We start from the raw sequence: 16,892 nt of genomic DNA, 5'->3' as shown, positions 1-16,892 counted from the left end.
TCCCACCTCAGCCTCCCAAGTAGTCCCTCCCAGCTGGGACTACAGGTGCCATCATGCCCAGCTACTTTTTGTAGAGACAGGCTTTCACCATGTGGCCCAGGCTGGTCTCGAACTCCTGGGCTCAAGCAATCTACCCACTTTGGCCTCTAAAAGTGCTGGGATTACAGGTGTGAGGTACTGCACCTGGCATAAACAAAATTCTTTTAAAAAATACTTCTTCTGCATAAAAATAAAAATCCCCTTCTTGTTTATGATCTTTTAAAAATGCATTTTACCACTTTGTTTCATTTGTGCAAGTTTTATCTCTTCAACTAGTCTCTAAGTTTATTGAGTGAAAGGAACCATTCTGTGTACACAGCAAATATTCAATAAGCCCTTATTGATAAAGGAATTAAAGGGAGAAGATTAGCACTCTGAATTTTAATAAGAGTAGTAGAGAGACATGTGATAAGACAGGTAAGGTATAGTCCCAGTAACCACCTCCGTATTTAAATATGAGGCCAGGTGCGGTGGCTCACACCTATAATCCCAGCACTTTGGGAGGCCTAGGTGGGCAGATCACCTGAGGTCAGGAGTTCAAGACCAGTCTGTTCAACATGACCAAACCCCGTCTCTACTAAAAATACAAAAATTCACTGGGCGTGGTGGTGGGCGCCTGTAATCCCAGCTACTCAGGAGGTTGAGGCAGAGAGAATTGCGTGAACCCAGGAGGCAGAGGTTGCAGTGAACCGAGATCATGCCACTGCACTCCAGCCTGGGGCGACAGAGCGAGACTCCATCTTAAAAAATAATTTAAAAAAATAAAAATAAATAAATGTGAGATACATCCAGAGGTAAAAATCACATGGGTAACATCCTATACCCCCCCAAGTCATACTATGTTATAGTTTTTTTTTAAACTCCAGTTACAGTTTTCCTAAACAACCTATATACTGTAGAATGATTTGTTCCAGATGCCTTACATGAAATGTCTGTAAGTATTAGATTACATAAAATCTCCATAAGTATTAGATTAAAACGAATAATCACATGGTAATATATAGATTGGATCATGAGAAACCAAAAATTACTTTCATCAACATAACTCATAAAGAATGTATTCAGTGTTTAGAAAGGTAAAATTATTCATAAATTTGATTATGTATATAGATGTCTGTGTCATCCTGTCATAAATTAAGCCCTAAGGAAATTAAAGGTTATCTACTAAGACACAAACATACTGGGCTTTGATTACAAATTAATTTAAAAGCAAAAACTACCAAGTGTTTTGTCATGTGACGTTTTATCTACCAAAAGCCAGTCCTGTTAGCCCACCCCTACCTGCCTCTCCAAAAGGGGGTCTAAAGCTTAGACCTTTGGATATTTTAGTACTCTACAGATCAAATGAAGTCCAGAGTCTTCCACTAGTTCTCTAGATCTCCTCTCCCACTCCATGCTGCTGGGCAACAACCCATCTCACACGCCAGGGGAAGGCTTAAGGGTGCAATCTCCGGGGAGTGTAAAACAGAGGCTGTCTGGCCTGCGGAATAAAGGGAATGAGTTCCACCATGAAAACAGGGCAATTAAGTGACATGCCTGCACACACACATACTGAATGTTGAAGTCCTCCAGCTCTCCCTTTCTGCTCCCAAAACACTGGCAGCCAGGACTTTATCCCTATCCAGAGGAATCTGGAGAATCTGGCCAATGGAAAAGGAGAAACTCCTAAATATACTGACATCTAGGCTTCCCCAACAAATGCCCCTGCCAGATCACTTTAGTGAAGCTCAAAGTCATGAACCCTATCCATATGCTTAGAGCTTCCAATGGTTTTTTTTTTGAGATGGAGTCTCGCTCTGTCGCCCAGGCTGGAATGCAGTGGCTGGATCTCGGCTCACTGCAAGCTCTGCCTCCCGGGTTTACGCCATTCTCCTGCCTCAGCCTCCCGAGTAGCTAGTTTTTTTGTATTTTTTAGTAGAGATGGGGTGTTTCACCGTGTTAGCCAGGATGGTGTCGATCTCCTGACCTCATGATCTGCCCATCTAGGCCTCCCAAAGTGCTGGGATTACAGGCTTGAGCCACCACGCCCGGCCCCAATTGGCTTTTTAAGTCTTACTTATTTATTTATTTATTTTTGAGACAGGGTCTCACTTTGTCATCTAGACTGGAGCTCATTGGGACAATCTCAGCTCATTGCAGCCTCGATCTCCTGGGCTCAAGCGATCCTCCCACCTCAGTCCTTCAAGTGGCTGGGACAATAGGTGCACACCACCAAGCCCCACTAATTCTTGTATTTTTTTGTACAGATGGGGTTTCACCATGTTGCCCAGGCTGGTCTCGAACTCCTGAGCTCAAGCTATCTGCCTGCCTCTGCCTCCCAAAGTGCTAGGATTACAGGCATGAGCCAATGCACTGGGCCTAGGTGTCCATTTTTAATTATGAACAGATAACCAAGGTTTAGTAGACACCTGAAGAAAATAGAGACTAACAAGAAGACACCACTACAGAGGAAATCAAGTATACAAAGAAAAGAAAAACAAAACAAACAAAAAACTACCTAATCTATCAAAAAAATAAGATAGTACATCCATGAAATAAGAACAGGATACTAAAAAACAAAAACTCAATAGAAGGGCTGGAAAATAAACATGAGGATATCTTCCAAAAAGTGGTACAAAAATATTGAGAGATGATAAACAGGAAAGGAGAAATAAGAAAATTCAAAGACTAGTCCAGAAGGTCCAGCATCCAAAAAGAAAGTTCCAGAAAAAAAGAACAGAGAACACAGAGGAAAGAAAGCAACAACAAAATAATTCAAAACTGAAGAATATGCATTTCCATCTAGAAGGGACCCTCTAACTGTCCACTACAGTAAATGAAAACAGACTGGCCAGGCATGGGGGCTCACACCTGTAATCCCAGCACTTTGGGAGGCCGAGGCGGGCAGATCACCTGAGGTCAGGAGTTTGAGACCAGCCTGGCTAACATGGTGAAACCCTGTCTCTACTAAAAATACAAAAATTAGCCAGGCATGGTGGCGCGTGCCTGTAATCACAGCCACTTGGGAGGCTGAGGTGAGAGAATTGCCTGAACTCAGGAGGTGGAGGCTGCAGTGAGCTGAGATCATGCCACTGTACTCCAACCTGGGCAACAGAGTGAGATTCCATTAAAAAAAAAAAAGAAAGAAAAAGAAAAGATCAATTCTATGACGCATCACTGAAATTTCAGAACACTGGCGTCTTAGTCCATTTGTGCTTCTATAAGAAAATACCACAGACTGGGTAATTCATAAACAGAAAATTTATCTCTCACAGTTCTCGCGGCTGGGAAGTCCAAGATCAAGGTGCCAATAGGTTTGGTGTCTTGTTACAGCCCAGTCTCCACTGCAAGATGAAGCCTTGTTGCTGCATCCTTGGGAGGGGTCAAATGTTGTGTCCTCACATGGTGGGAGAGACAGGAGGCCAAGAGAGCACTCCCTTCAACCTCAACCCTTTTGTAAGGATGCTAATCTTTCATGAGGGATTAGTCCTCATGAAGGTGAAGGGTGGAGCCCTCATGACTTAATCATCTCTTATAGGCCACACTGCTTAATACTGTTGCATTGGAGATTAAGTTTCAACATGAATTTTGGAGGAGATACTATCCTTCAAACTACAGCGACTGGGAACAAAGAAGAGAGCCTAGAAAAGCTTCCACTGACAAAGCATCAAGAATCGTAATGGCTCCCAGATTCTCAAAAGTAGCACTAGAAGCAAGAAGACAAGAGAAGCTGGTAAAGTTAAAGAGACACACCTTCTATGAATCAGCAGTTTCATTCCTAGATATATATACCAGAATTTATCACATAATAGCCAGGATACATGTACAATAATGTTCCAGAGTAGCATTATTTCCAATAGCTCCAAACTGGAAATAACCCAAATGTTCATCAAGACAGGAGAGAGGTAGTTTCATGCAATAAAATGTTACATCAATGAAAAGTAAAGCACCACAGCTACGGCAAAAATGGATGAATCTTTTATTTTTTTTTCTAAATAGAGATGGGGTCTCCCAATGTTGCCCAGGCTGATCTCAAACTCTTGGGATCAAGTGATCTTCCCGCCTTGGCCTCCCAAAGTGTTGGGATTCCAGTGGTGAGCCACCGTGCCTGGCCTGATGTGTCTTACAAATACAATGTTGAATAAAAGAAGCCAGACATGGATTAATTCATATAAAATCCATAGGGCAAAAATAAACTATACCATTTAGTGATACACACATATGTGGCAATTAAAAATAAAAAGAATGATTAACCAAAAGTCAAGGGAAGGAATGAGTTGCAACTGGACAGAGGAACACAGAGAGCCACTGGCCTGTCCTCAGTGTTGTACTTCTTGATCCATGTGGAGAGTTTGTGAAGGTTTGTCTTATAATTATTGATTAAATCATATACGCAATGCTTTCAAAATTCTGAAAGGATATTATTTTTGACCTAGAGTTCTATACCCATCAAACTTACAATACAAATGTTAGTGTAAAATACAGACAGTTTGAAACATACAAAGCCTCAAAAAATGTATCACGTATATTTCCTCAGAAAACTATCTGAGGAGACCCTCCATAACAATTAACATGTAATCATAGAAACAGAAAGAAACAGAACCTAACACAGATATGAAGTAAAGGAAACCACAAGCACAATTAGTAAATATCTCAATTTGGAAGCCCCAGCGTCACAGGGTGCCAGGCAGAGGGCATGTTGAAGGCCGCCATCACTGAACGTTTTCTTCTACTGTACAACCTTTTCAACCTCAGAAAAGTACTGGAAAATGTGTTCCAAAAAAAAAAAAAAGGTATAAGCCAAAAGAAGATGACAAGAGATCTAGGAAACAGGAAGTCAAAACCAGGGAGAGGCCGGGTGCAATGGCTCACGCCTGTAATTCCAATATTTTGGGAGGCCGAGGCGGGCAGATTGCTTGAGGCCAGGAGTTTGACACCAGCCTGCGCAACATGGTGACACCCTGTCTCTACTAAAAATAAAAAAATTAGCCGGGCGTGGTGGTGCATGCCTGTAATCCCAGCTACTTGGGAGGCTGAGGCAGGAGAATTACTTGAAACTAGGAGGCAGAGGTTGCAGTGAGCCGAGATCGTGCCACTGCACTCCAGCCTGGGTGACAGAGTGAGACTCTGTCTCAAAAAAAAAAAAAAAAAATCACAGGGAGAAACAAAGGAGAAGTTCCATGATGATGGTGGCACAGTAGATAAAATAACACAGAGCTCCTGGAAGGACACAGCCAAGAAAAATCAGATTATCTGATGGAGCTGACCTCATGGAGAACTGAGAAACATCTGGACTACGTGGAAAGAACTAGCAAAAGGTATAAACAAAACTAAAGAAATGACAAATAAAGTAAATATTAGCTTCCATGAAAACAACAACAACAAAAAAAGAATCACAGTATACTAAACTGCTCAACTGAGAATACAGCTGAGCCTTAAACAACACAGGTTTGAACTTCACATGTCTCACATGAGGATTTTCTTTCTCCTCTGCCACCCCACAGCAAGACCAAACCCTCCTCCTTCTCCTCAGTCTACTCCACATAAAAACAATGAGGATGAAGACCTTTACGATGCACCACTTCCAGTTACTAAATAGTAAATATATTTTCTCTTCCTTACGATTTTTTTTTTTTTTTTTTTGAGATGGAGAATCGCTTGAACCCAGGAGGTGGAGGTTGCAGTGAGCCAAGATTGCACCACTATACTCCAGCCTGGGAGACACTGATTTTATTTTATAGGCATTATCATCAAAGAGAGGGTCTTACATCCTTTGCAGTGGCTATTTTTCACTTACATTCTTCTTTTCAAATTTAAATAATGGTAATCTCTTATACATTTCAAAACAACCTTTATTTTTTAAAGCAGGTTTTTTGTTTTTTGTTTTTATTGAGAGTCTCGCTCTGTTGCCCAGGCTGGAGTGCAGTGGCGTGATCTCGGCTCATGATAAACTCTGCCTCCCAGGTTCAAGAGATTCTCATGACTCAGCCTCCCGGGTAGCTGAGATTACAAGCACAGGCCACCACGCCCGCCTAATTTTTATATTTTTAGTAGAGACGGGGTTTTGCCATGTTGGCCATGCTGGTCTTGAACTCCTGACTTCAAGTGATCTGCCTGCCTCAGCCTCCCAAAGTGCTGGGATCACAGGCGTGAGCCACCATGCTCAGCTTCTTCCTTATGACTTTAATAACATTTTCTTATCTCTAGCTTACTTTATTGTTAAGAGTACAGTATATAATACAACATATAAAACATGGCAATCAACTGTTTATGTTATCAGGTTTAAGGCTTCTGGTCAACAGTAAGCTATTAGTAGTTAAGTTTCTGGGGAGTCAAAAATTATATGCAGGTTTTCAACTGACTGGGGTGGGGGGCGGTATTGGCACCCGTAAACCCCGCACTGTTGAAGGCTCAATTGTATTGTATTTATACTGTATTTATATATGCCAGCAGCTCTCCAACTGTGCTCTGCAGATCTCATGAGGTCTCCTTTCAGGGGATCCACATGGGCAAAACTATATTCATAATAATACTAAGACATTTGCATTTTCCACTGTGTTGACATTTGTACTGATGTAGAAAAGCAATGGTGGGTAAAACTGCTGGTACCTTAGTGCAAATCAAGTCAGTGGCACTAAATGTATAGTCACCATTAGATTCTCTCTTCACCATCTTGCACTTGTGGTTAAAAAATAAAAAAGCCAGTTTTACTTAAGAATGTCCTTAATGAAGCAATAAAAATCACTAATTTTGCCGGGCGCAGTGGCTCACGCCTGTAATCCCAGCTCTTAGGGAGGCAGAGGCGGGAGGATAGCTTGAGCCCAGGAGTTCAAGACCTGCCTGGGTAATATAGCAAGACCCCGTTCTCCACAAAAAGGAAAAAAAGAAAAAAAGAAAAAAAATCACTAATTTTATTAAATCTCAAGTATTAAGTATGTATCTTTTCAATATTCTATGGGATTAAATGGGAACTATGCACAAAGCATTTCTGCATACAATTACAGTAACTGTCTCAAGGAAAATCTCTTGCGTGTTTTGAATTGCAAGCTGAACTAGCTGTCACTTTCAAAAATAAGAAATGACAGAAAAACTATGTATTTATGATATTTGACGAACATTTTCTCAAAAATTAATAAAGGAAGCCTAGCATTTCAAGGAAAGTAGCTATGGTAACAGTATTTGTTGTCAATAAAATCTGAGCTTTCAGGCAAAAATCAGAATTGTATCCATCATCATGAACTTGATAGATTCCCAATACTGATGAAATTGGTAGTGATATTAACAAAAGTGATATGGAAGATTTGCTTATCTCGGTGAACCAAAATTTCCCAAATGACCAATTCATGGTGCTAGAAAACTCTGCTTGGGTAAAAGATCCATTTAAAATACAGGACCAATCAATGAGATTTCAATTTAGTAGAGTAAAAAGGTTCACAAATATCATTTCAGATTCTACACTGCAATAACCTTTAAGTAACCATCACTCGTTGAGTTTTAGTGAAATACCAAAGAAAAATATTCATAATTACCTGAAAAGGATATTAAAGTATTCCTCCTACCTTTTCCAACTACACATCTGTGTGCGGCTGGATTTTCTTCATATATTTCAACTAAAACACTTCATCACAACAGATTAATTACAAAGACAAGTATTAATAGATATGATAATTGCATTCTATTAAGTTGGACATCAGAAAAGATTTTCTAAAAAGTAAATCAATAAAATTTTTCATAAAGTTATTCTAGAATATAATGAGTTTATTAGTGTCATTTAGAAAAATTAAGTAGTTTACAAATGTCTTCATTTTCCTTTTTTGAGACAGGGTCTCCTAAACTGGAATGTAGTGGTGTGATCAAGGCTCACTGCAGCCTCAACCTCCCATGTGATTCTCCCACCCCAGCATCTCAAGTAACTGGGACCACAGGCGCATGCCACCATGACCACCTGGCTAATTTCTTTCTTTTTTTTCTTTTTTCTGTTTTGTTTTTAGTGGAGATGAGGTCTCAGGCTAGTCTCAAACTCCTGAGACCAAGAAATCTTCCCACCTTGGCCTCCCAAAGTCCTGAGATTACCAAACTGTGAGCCATCATGCCTGGCCAGTTTTAATTTCTAATACAGTAAGTGTTGGAAGATATAGCCCACATAAACAAAAGCTGTTTGGGCTCCTCAGTAAGTTTTCACAGGACAAACGGAGTCTAAAACCAAAAAATTTGAGAACTACTGACATAGGTATTATAATAAACACTACATATGAATTTAACCACAATTGTTAAACATTATTTTAGAAAAATAGAAGAGAAGCAGAGCACTTCGAAATGATTAATGAAAAATAGAAATGTGGACCAGGTGTGGTGGGCCAGGTGCGGTGGCTCACGCCTGTAATCCCAGCACTTTGGGAGGCCAAGATGGGCGGATCACTTGAGGCCAGGAGTTCGAGACCAGCCTGGCCAACATGGTGAAACCCCGTCTCTACTAAAAGAAAAAAAAAGAATACAAAAATTAGCCAGACGTGGTGGCACACACCTGTAGTCCCAGCTACTCGGGAGGCTGAGACAGGAGAATTGGTTGAACCCGGGAGGCAGAAGTTGCAGCGAGCCGAGATTGTACCACTGCACTCAAGCCTGGGAGACAGAGTGAGACTCCATCTCAGAAAAACAGAAATGTGCTTAAGTTACTTGCCAGAAATAAATGCTTTGATGATCTCTATTTACTTATCTAACACAAACATCACTTCCCTGTAACCTGTAATATCTATCTTCCTTACTAAGCCATGACCTCCAGAAATGATATCTTCACCTCCATAACCCAAGGCCTGATTACACGTATCATATAGCAAATACTACTAAATAATTATTTGACTCAATAAATGAATAAATGAGGGCCGGGCGCGGTGGCTCAAGCCTGTAATCCCAGCACTTTGGGAGGCCGAGACGGGCGGATCACGAGGTCAGGAGATCGAGACCATCCTGGCTAACCCGGTGAAACCCCGTCTCTACTAAAAAATACAAAAAACTAGCCGGGCGAGGTGGCGGGCGCCTGTAGTCCCAGCTACTCCGGAGGCTGAGGCAGGAGAATGGCGTAAACCTGGGAGGCGGAGCTTGCAGTGAGCTGAGATCCGGCCACTGCACTCCAGCCCAGGAGACAGAGCCAGACTCCGTCTCAAAAAAAAAAAAAAAAAATGAATAAATGAATGAGGTAGCCCAATTAACAAAATTAAGGCATACTCACCAAACGGCTGTTTCTTCCATTTTTAAAAATTTATATACAGCAGCTCTGGGAACTCATGTTTTTTTTTTTTTTTTCTTTGAGATGGAGTCTCGCTCTGTCGCCAGGCTGGAGTGCAGTGGTGTGATCTCGGCTCACTGCAACCTCTGCCTCTCATGTTAAGTGATTCTCCTATCTCAGCCTCCTAAGTAACTGGGACTACAGGCGTGCACCACTACACTCAGCTAATTTTTGTATTTTTAGTAGAGACAGGGTTTCACCATGTTGGCCAGGATGGTCTTGATCTCTTGACCTCATGATCCGCCTGCCTCAGCCTCCCAAAGTGCTTGGATTACAGGCGTAAGCCATTGAGCTCGGCCTTTTTTTTTTTTTGAGACAGTCTCGCTCTGTAGCCCAGGCTGGAGTGCAGTAACACCATCTTGGCTCACTGCAACCTTGGCCTCCCAGGTTCAAGAGATTCTCCTGCCTCAGCCCCCCAAGTAGCAGGATTATAGGCATCTGCTACTATGTCTGGCTAATGTTGTATTTTTAGTAGAGATGAGTTTCACCATATTGGCCAGGCTGGTCTTGAACTCCTGACCTCAGGTGATCCACCTGCCTCAGCCTCCCAAAGTGCTGGGACTACAGGCCTGAGCCACCACGCCCAGTAGAAAATCATGTTTTCTTAAATCAGTGTTTCTATGAGTTGTAGACCACCATTCATTATGTAAATACACAGGAAATCACATATATACAAAATATATCCATATTGATCTGTCTATATTGGCCATTTCTTTCCTTACCTGTGATAACTTACAGCAGGCACTCTTGAATTTCAATAACATCAAGACTTTTTTCCCTCCTCTTTTCCTCCCTCTTAATCTCTTTTGGTCCCTCTGGATTATACCTCCCCTTTATGTACCATCAACCATCTTTAGTTTATTTAGCATGACCAACAGAACACCCCTGACAGCTCCCAGAACCTACAGACAAACTAGAGAAAAACAATCTTACCAATAGTATGATTTCCGTAAAGGAGCTGCTCCAAAATTGCAGTTTTCCCCACAGATAACAATCCACAAACCACAACCTTGCAGCCCTTTCCCATCTTCTCTCAGGATATTACTGTGGAGAGAACAGAAGGTCTTTTAAATTGTATACTGTTGAAACTAACCATTTCTTTTTATTTCAGTATTTCAATTTAATATGTAACACATGCACAGGGGAAATTTTCAAATACAGTAAAGGAGATACAGAATAAGGTATAGCCTTCCAAACCCCATTCCCCAGTCTCCCGTTTGCTCCCTTAGAGCAATAAGCATTATCAGTTTCTTATACATCTGACAGAGACAATGTAGATAAATATAAGACCTCAGGCCGGGCACAGTGGCTCACGCCTGTAATCCTACCACTTTGGGAGGCTGAGGCGGGTGGATCACCTGAGGTCAAGAGTTTGGGACCAGAAGTGGAGCAAGATGGCTGAATAGGAACAGCTCCAGTCTCCAACTCCCGGCGCGAGCTACACAGAAGACCGGTGATTTCTGCATTTTCAACTGAGGTACTGGGGTCATCTCACTGGGGAGTGCCGGACAATTGGTGCTGGTCAGCTGCTGCAGCCCGACCAGGGAGAGCTGAAGCAGGGCGAGGCATTGCCTCACCTGGGAAGTGCAAGGGGGAAGGGAATCCCTTTTCCTAGCCAGGTGAACTGAGACACACAACACCTGGAAAATCGGGTAATTCCCACCCCAGTACTGCACTTGAAGCAAACGGGCACACCAGGAGATTATACCCACACCTGGCCAGGAGGGTCCCACGGCCATGGAGCCTCCCTCATTGCTAGCACAGCAGTCTGCGATCTAACCACAAGGCAGCAGCCAGGCTGGGGGAGGGGCGCCCACCATTGCTGAGGCTTAAGTAGGTAAACAAAGCCGCTGGGAAGCTCGAACTGGGTGGAGCTCACAGCAGCTCAAGGAAACCTGCCTGTCTCTGTAGACTCCACCTCTGGGGACAGGGCACAGCTAAAAAACAACAGGGGAAGCAGCAGAAGCCTGTGCAGACCCGAACGACTCTGTCTGACAGCTTTGAAGAGAGCAGTGGATCTCCCAACACGGAGGTTGAGATCTGAGAACGGACAGACTGCCTGCTCAAGTGGGTCCCTGACCCCTGAGTAGCCTAACTGGGAGACATCCCCCACTAGGGGCAGTCTGACACCCCACACCTCACAGGGTGGAGTACACCCCTGAGAGGAAGCTTCCAAAGTAAGAATCAGACAGGTACACTTGCTGTTCAGCAATATTCTATCTTCTGCAACCTCTGCTGCTGATACCCAGGCAAACAGGGTCTGGAGTGGACCTCAAGCAATCTCCAACAGACCTACAGCTGAGGGTCCTGACTATTAGAAGGAAAACTATCAAACAGGAAGAACACCTATACCAAAACCCCATCAGTACGTCACCATCATCAAAGACCAGAGGCAGATAAAACCACAAAAACGGGGAAGAAGCAGGGCAGAAAAGCTGGAAATTCAAAAAATAAGAGCACATCTCCCCCTGCAAAGGAGCGCAGCTCATCGCCAGCAACAGATCAAAGCTGGTCAGAGAATGACTTTGACGAAATGAGAGAAGAAGGCTTCAGTCCATCAAACTTCTCAGAGCTAAAGGAGGAATTACATACCCAGCGCAAAGAAACTAAAAAGCTTGAAAAAAGAGTGGAAGAATTGATAGCTAGAATAATTAATGCAGAGAAGGTCCTAAATGAAATGACAGAGATGAAAACCATGACACGAGAAATACGTGACAAATCCACAAGCTTCAGTAACCGACTCGATCAACTGGAAGAAAGAGTATCAGCGATGGAGGATCAAATGAATGAAATGAAGCGAGAAGAGAAACCAAAAGAAAAAAGAAGAAAAAGAAATGAACAAAGCCTGCAAGAAGTATGGGATTATGTAAAAAGACCAAATCTATGTCTGATTGGGGTGCCTGAAAGTGAGGGGGAAAATGGAACCAAGTTGGAAAACACTCTTCAGGATATCATCCAGGAGAACTTCCCCAACCTAGTAGGGCAGGCCAACATTCAAATTCAGGAAATACAGAGAACACCACAAAGATACTCCTCGAGAACAGCAACTCCAAGACACATAATTGCCAGATTCACCAAAGTTGAAATGAAGGAAAAAATCTTAAGGGCAGCCAGAGAGAAAGGTCGGGTTACCCACAAAGGGAAGCCCATCAGACTGACAGCAGACCTCTCGGCAGAAACTCTACAAGCCAGAAGAGAGTGGGGGCCAATATTCAACATTCTTAAAGAAAAGAATTTTAAACCCAGAATTTCATATCCAGCCAAACTAAGTTTCATAAGTGAAGGAGAAATAAAATCCTTTACAGATAAGCAAATGCTTAGAGATTTTGTCACCACCAGGCCTGCCTTAAAAGAGACCCTGAAGGAAGCCCTAAACATGGAAAGGAACAACCGGTACCAGCCATTGCAAAAACATGCCAAAATGTAAAGACCATCGAGGCTAGGAAGAAACTGCATCAACTAACGAGCAAAAAAACCAGTTAATATCATAATGGCAGGATCAAGTTCACACATAACAATATTAACCTTAAATGTTAATGGACTAAATGCTCCAATTAAAAGACACAGACTGGCAAACTGGATAAAGAGTCAAGACCCATCAGTCTGCTGTATTCAGGAGACACATCTCACATGCAGAGACATACATAGGCTCAAAATAAAGGGATGGAGGAAGATCTACCAAGCAAATGGAGAACAAAAAAAAAGCAGGGGTTGCAATCCTAGTCTCTGATAAAGTAGACTTTAAACCATCAAAGATCAAAAGAGACAAAGAAGGCCATTACATAATGGTAAAGGGATAAGTTCAAAAGGAAGAGCTAACTATCCTAAATATATATGCACCCAATACAAGAGCACTCAGATTCATAAAGCAAGTCCTTAGAGACTTACAAAGAGACTTAGACTCCCATACAATAATGATGGGAGACTTCAACACTCCACTGTCAACATCAGACAGATCAACGAGACAGAAAGTTAACAAGGATATGCAGGAATTGAACGCATCTCTGCACAAAGCGGACCTAAGAGACATCTATAGAACTCTCCACCTCAAATCAACAGAATATACATTCTTCTCAGCACCACATCGCACTTATTCCAAAATTGACCACATAATTGGAAGTAAAGCACTCCTTAGCAAAGGTAAAAGAACATAAATTATAACAAACTGTCTCTCAGACCACAGCGCAATCAAACTAGAACTCAGGACTAAGAAACTCAATCAAAACCGCTCAACTACATGGAAACTGAACAACCTGCTCCTGAATGACTACTGGGTACAAAACAAAATGAAGGCAGAAATAAAGATGTTCTTTGAAACCAATGAGAACAAAGATACAACATACCAGAATCTCTGGGACACATTTAAAGCAGTGTGTAGAGGGAAATTTATAGCACTAAATGCCCACAAGAGAAAGCAGGAAAGATCTAAAATTGACACTCTAACATCACAATTAAAAGAACTAGAGAGGCAAGAGCAAACACATTCAAAAGCTAGCAGAAGGCAAGAAATAACTAAGATCAGAGCAGAACTGAAGGAGATAGAGACACAAAAAACCCTCCAAAAAATCAATGAATCCAGGAGTTGGTTTTTTGAAAACATCAACAAAATTGACAGACCGCTAGCAAGACTAATAAAGAAGAAAAGAGAGAGGAATCAAATAGACGCAATAAAAAATGATAAAGGGGATATCACCACGGACCCCACAGAAATACAAACTACCATCAGAGAATACTATAAACACCTCTACGCAAATCAACTAGAAAATCTAGAAGAAATGGATAATTTCCTGGACACTTACACTCTTCCAAGACTAAACCAGGAAGAAGTTGAATCCCTGAATAGACCAATAGCAGGCTCTGAAATTGAGGCAACAATTAATAGCCTACCCACCAAAAAAAGCCCAGGACCAGATGGATTCACAGCTGAATTCTACCAGAGGTACTAGGAGGAGCTGGTACCATTCCTTCTGAAACTATTCCAATCAATAGAAAAAGAGGGAATCCTCCCTAACTCATTTTATGAGGCCAACATCATCCTGATACCAAAGCCTGGCACAGACACAACAAAAAAAGAGAATTTTAGACCAATCTCCCTGATGAACATCGATGCAAAAATCCTCAATAAAATACTGGCAAACCGGATTCAGCAGCACATCAAAAAGCTTATCCACCATGAAAAGTGGGCTTCATCCCTGGGATGCAAGGCTGGTTCAACATTCGCAAATCAATCAACGTAATCCAGCATATCAACAGAACCAAAGACAAGAACCACATGATTATCTCAATAGATGCAGAAAAGGCTTTTGACAAAATTCAACAGCCCTTCATGCTAAAAACGCTCAATAAATTCGGTATTGATGGAACGTACCTCAAAATAATAAGAGCTATTTATGAAAAACCCACAGCCAATATCATACTGAATGGGCAAAAACCGGAAAAATTCCCTTTGAAAACTGGCACAAGACAGGGATGCCCTCTCTCACCACTCCTATTCAACACAGTGTTGGAAGTTCTGGCTAGGGCAATCAGGCAGGAGAAAGAAATAAAGGGTATCCAGTTAGGAAAAGAAGAAGACAAATTGTCCCTGTTTGTAGATGACATGATTGTATATTTAGAAAACCCCATTGTCTCAGTCCAAAATCTCCTTATGCTGATAAGCAACTTCAGCAAAGTCTCAGGATACAAAATCAATGTGCAAAAATCACAAGCATTCTTATACACCAGTAACAGACAGAGAGCCAAATCATGAATGAACTTCCATTCACAACTGCTTCAAAGAGAATAAAACACCTAGGAATCCAACTTACAAGTGATGTAAAGGACCTCTTCAAGGAGAACTACAAACCACTGCTCAGTGAAATCAAAGAGGACACAAACAAATGGAAGAACATACCATGCTCATGGATAGGAAGAATCACTATCGTGAAAATGGCCATACTGCCCAAGGTTATTTATAGATTCAATGCCATCCCCATCAAGCTACCAATGACTTTCTTCACAGAACTGGAAAAAACGGCTTTAAAGTTCATATGGAACCAAAAAAGAGCCCACATTGCCAAGACAATCCTAAGTCAAAAGAACAAAGCTGGAGGCATCACGCTACCTGACTTCAAACTATACTACAAGGCTACAGTAACCAAAACAGCATGGTACTGGTACCAAAACAGAGATATAGACCAATGGAACAGAACAGAGTCCTCAGAAATAATACCACACATCTACAGCCATCTGATCTTTGACAAACCTGAGAGAAACAAGAAATGGGGAAAGGACTCCCTATTTAATAAATGGTGCTGGGAAAATTGGCTAGCCATAAGTAGAAAGCTGAAACTGGATCCTTTCCTTACTCCTTATACGAAGATTAATTCAAGATGGATTAGAGACTTAAATGTTAGACCTAATACCATAAAAACCCTAGAAGAAAACCTAGGTAGTACCATTCAGGACATAGGCATGGGCAAGGACTTCATGTCTAAAACACCAAAAGCAATGGCAGCAAAAGCCAAAATTGACAAATGGGATATGATTAAACTAAAGTGCTTCTGCACAGCAAAAGAAACTACCATCAGAGTGAACAGGCAACCTACAGAATGGGAGAAAATTTTTGCAATCTACTCATCTGACAAAGGGCTAATTTCCAGAATCTACAAAGAACTCAAACAAATATACAAGAAAAAAACAAACAACCCCATCAAAAAGTGGGCAAAGGCTATGAACAGACATTTCTCAAAAGAAGACATTCATACAGCCAACAGACACATGAAAAAATGCTCATCATCACTCGCCATCAGAGAAATGCAAATCAAAACCACAATGAGATACCATCTCACACCAGTTAGAATGGCAATCATTAAAAAGTCAGGAAACAACAGGTGCTGGAGAGGATGTGGAGAAATAGGAACACTTTTACACTGCTGGTGGGATTGTAAACTAGTTCAACCATTATGGAAAACAGTATGGCGATTCCTCAAGGATCTAGAACTCGATGTACCATATGACCCAGCCATCCCACTACTGGGTATATACCCAAAGGATTATAAATCATGCTGCTATAAAGACACATGCACACGTATGTTTATTGCGGCACTATTCACAATAGCAAAGACTTGGAATCAACCCAAATGTCCATCTGTGGCAGACTGGATTAAGAAAATGTGGCACATATACACCATGGAATATTATGCAGCCATAAAAAAGGATGAGTTTGCATCATTTGTAGGGACATGGATGCAGCTGGAAACCATCATTCTTAGCAAACTATCACAAGAAGAGAAAACCAAACACCGCATGTTCTCACTCATAGGTGGGAACTGAACAATGAGATCACTTGGACTCGGGAAGGGGAACATCACACGTCGGGGCCTATCATGGGGAGTGGGGAGGGGGGAGGGATTGCATTGGGAGTTATACCTGATATAAATGATGAATTGATGGGTCCTGACGAGTTGATGGGTGCAGCACACCAACATGGCACAAGTATACATATGTAACAAACCTGCACGTTATGCACATGTACCCTAGAACTTAAAGTATAATAATTCATAAATAAATAAATAAATAAATAAATAAATAAATAAATAAATAAATA

The 16,892-nt window shown here is 41.6% G+C and overlaps 1 protein-coding gene across 3 annotated transcripts in view; it reads right to left on the bottom strand.

Moving 5' to 3' along the window:
• The window catches only part of NKIRAS1 (NFKB inhibitor interacting Ras like 1), a 56,626-nt gene that overhangs the window by 30,452 nt on the left and 9,282 nt on the right, over nucleotides 1–16,892 (bottom strand). For all 3 annotated transcript variants that reach the window (XM_023207307.2, XM_023207306.3, XM_023207304.2), the window contains exon 2: nucleotides 10,238–10,348. In XM_023207307.2, coding sequence (XP_023063075.1) covers nucleotides 10,238–10,331 — 94 coding nt within the window. In that variant the 5' untranslated portion in view covers nucleotides 10,332–10,348. The remainder of the gene's footprint in view (nucleotides 1–10,237; nucleotides 10,349–16,892) is intronic.

This window comes from Piliocolobus tephrosceles, chromosome 2 (genome assembly GCF_002776525.5).
Source record: "Piliocolobus tephrosceles isolate RC106 chromosome 2, ASM277652v3, whole genome shotgun sequence".
NCBI lineage: Eukaryota > Metazoa > Chordata > Mammalia > Primates > Cercopithecidae > Piliocolobus > Piliocolobus tephrosceles.
This window is presented reverse-complemented; position numbering and strand designations above follow the sequence as displayed.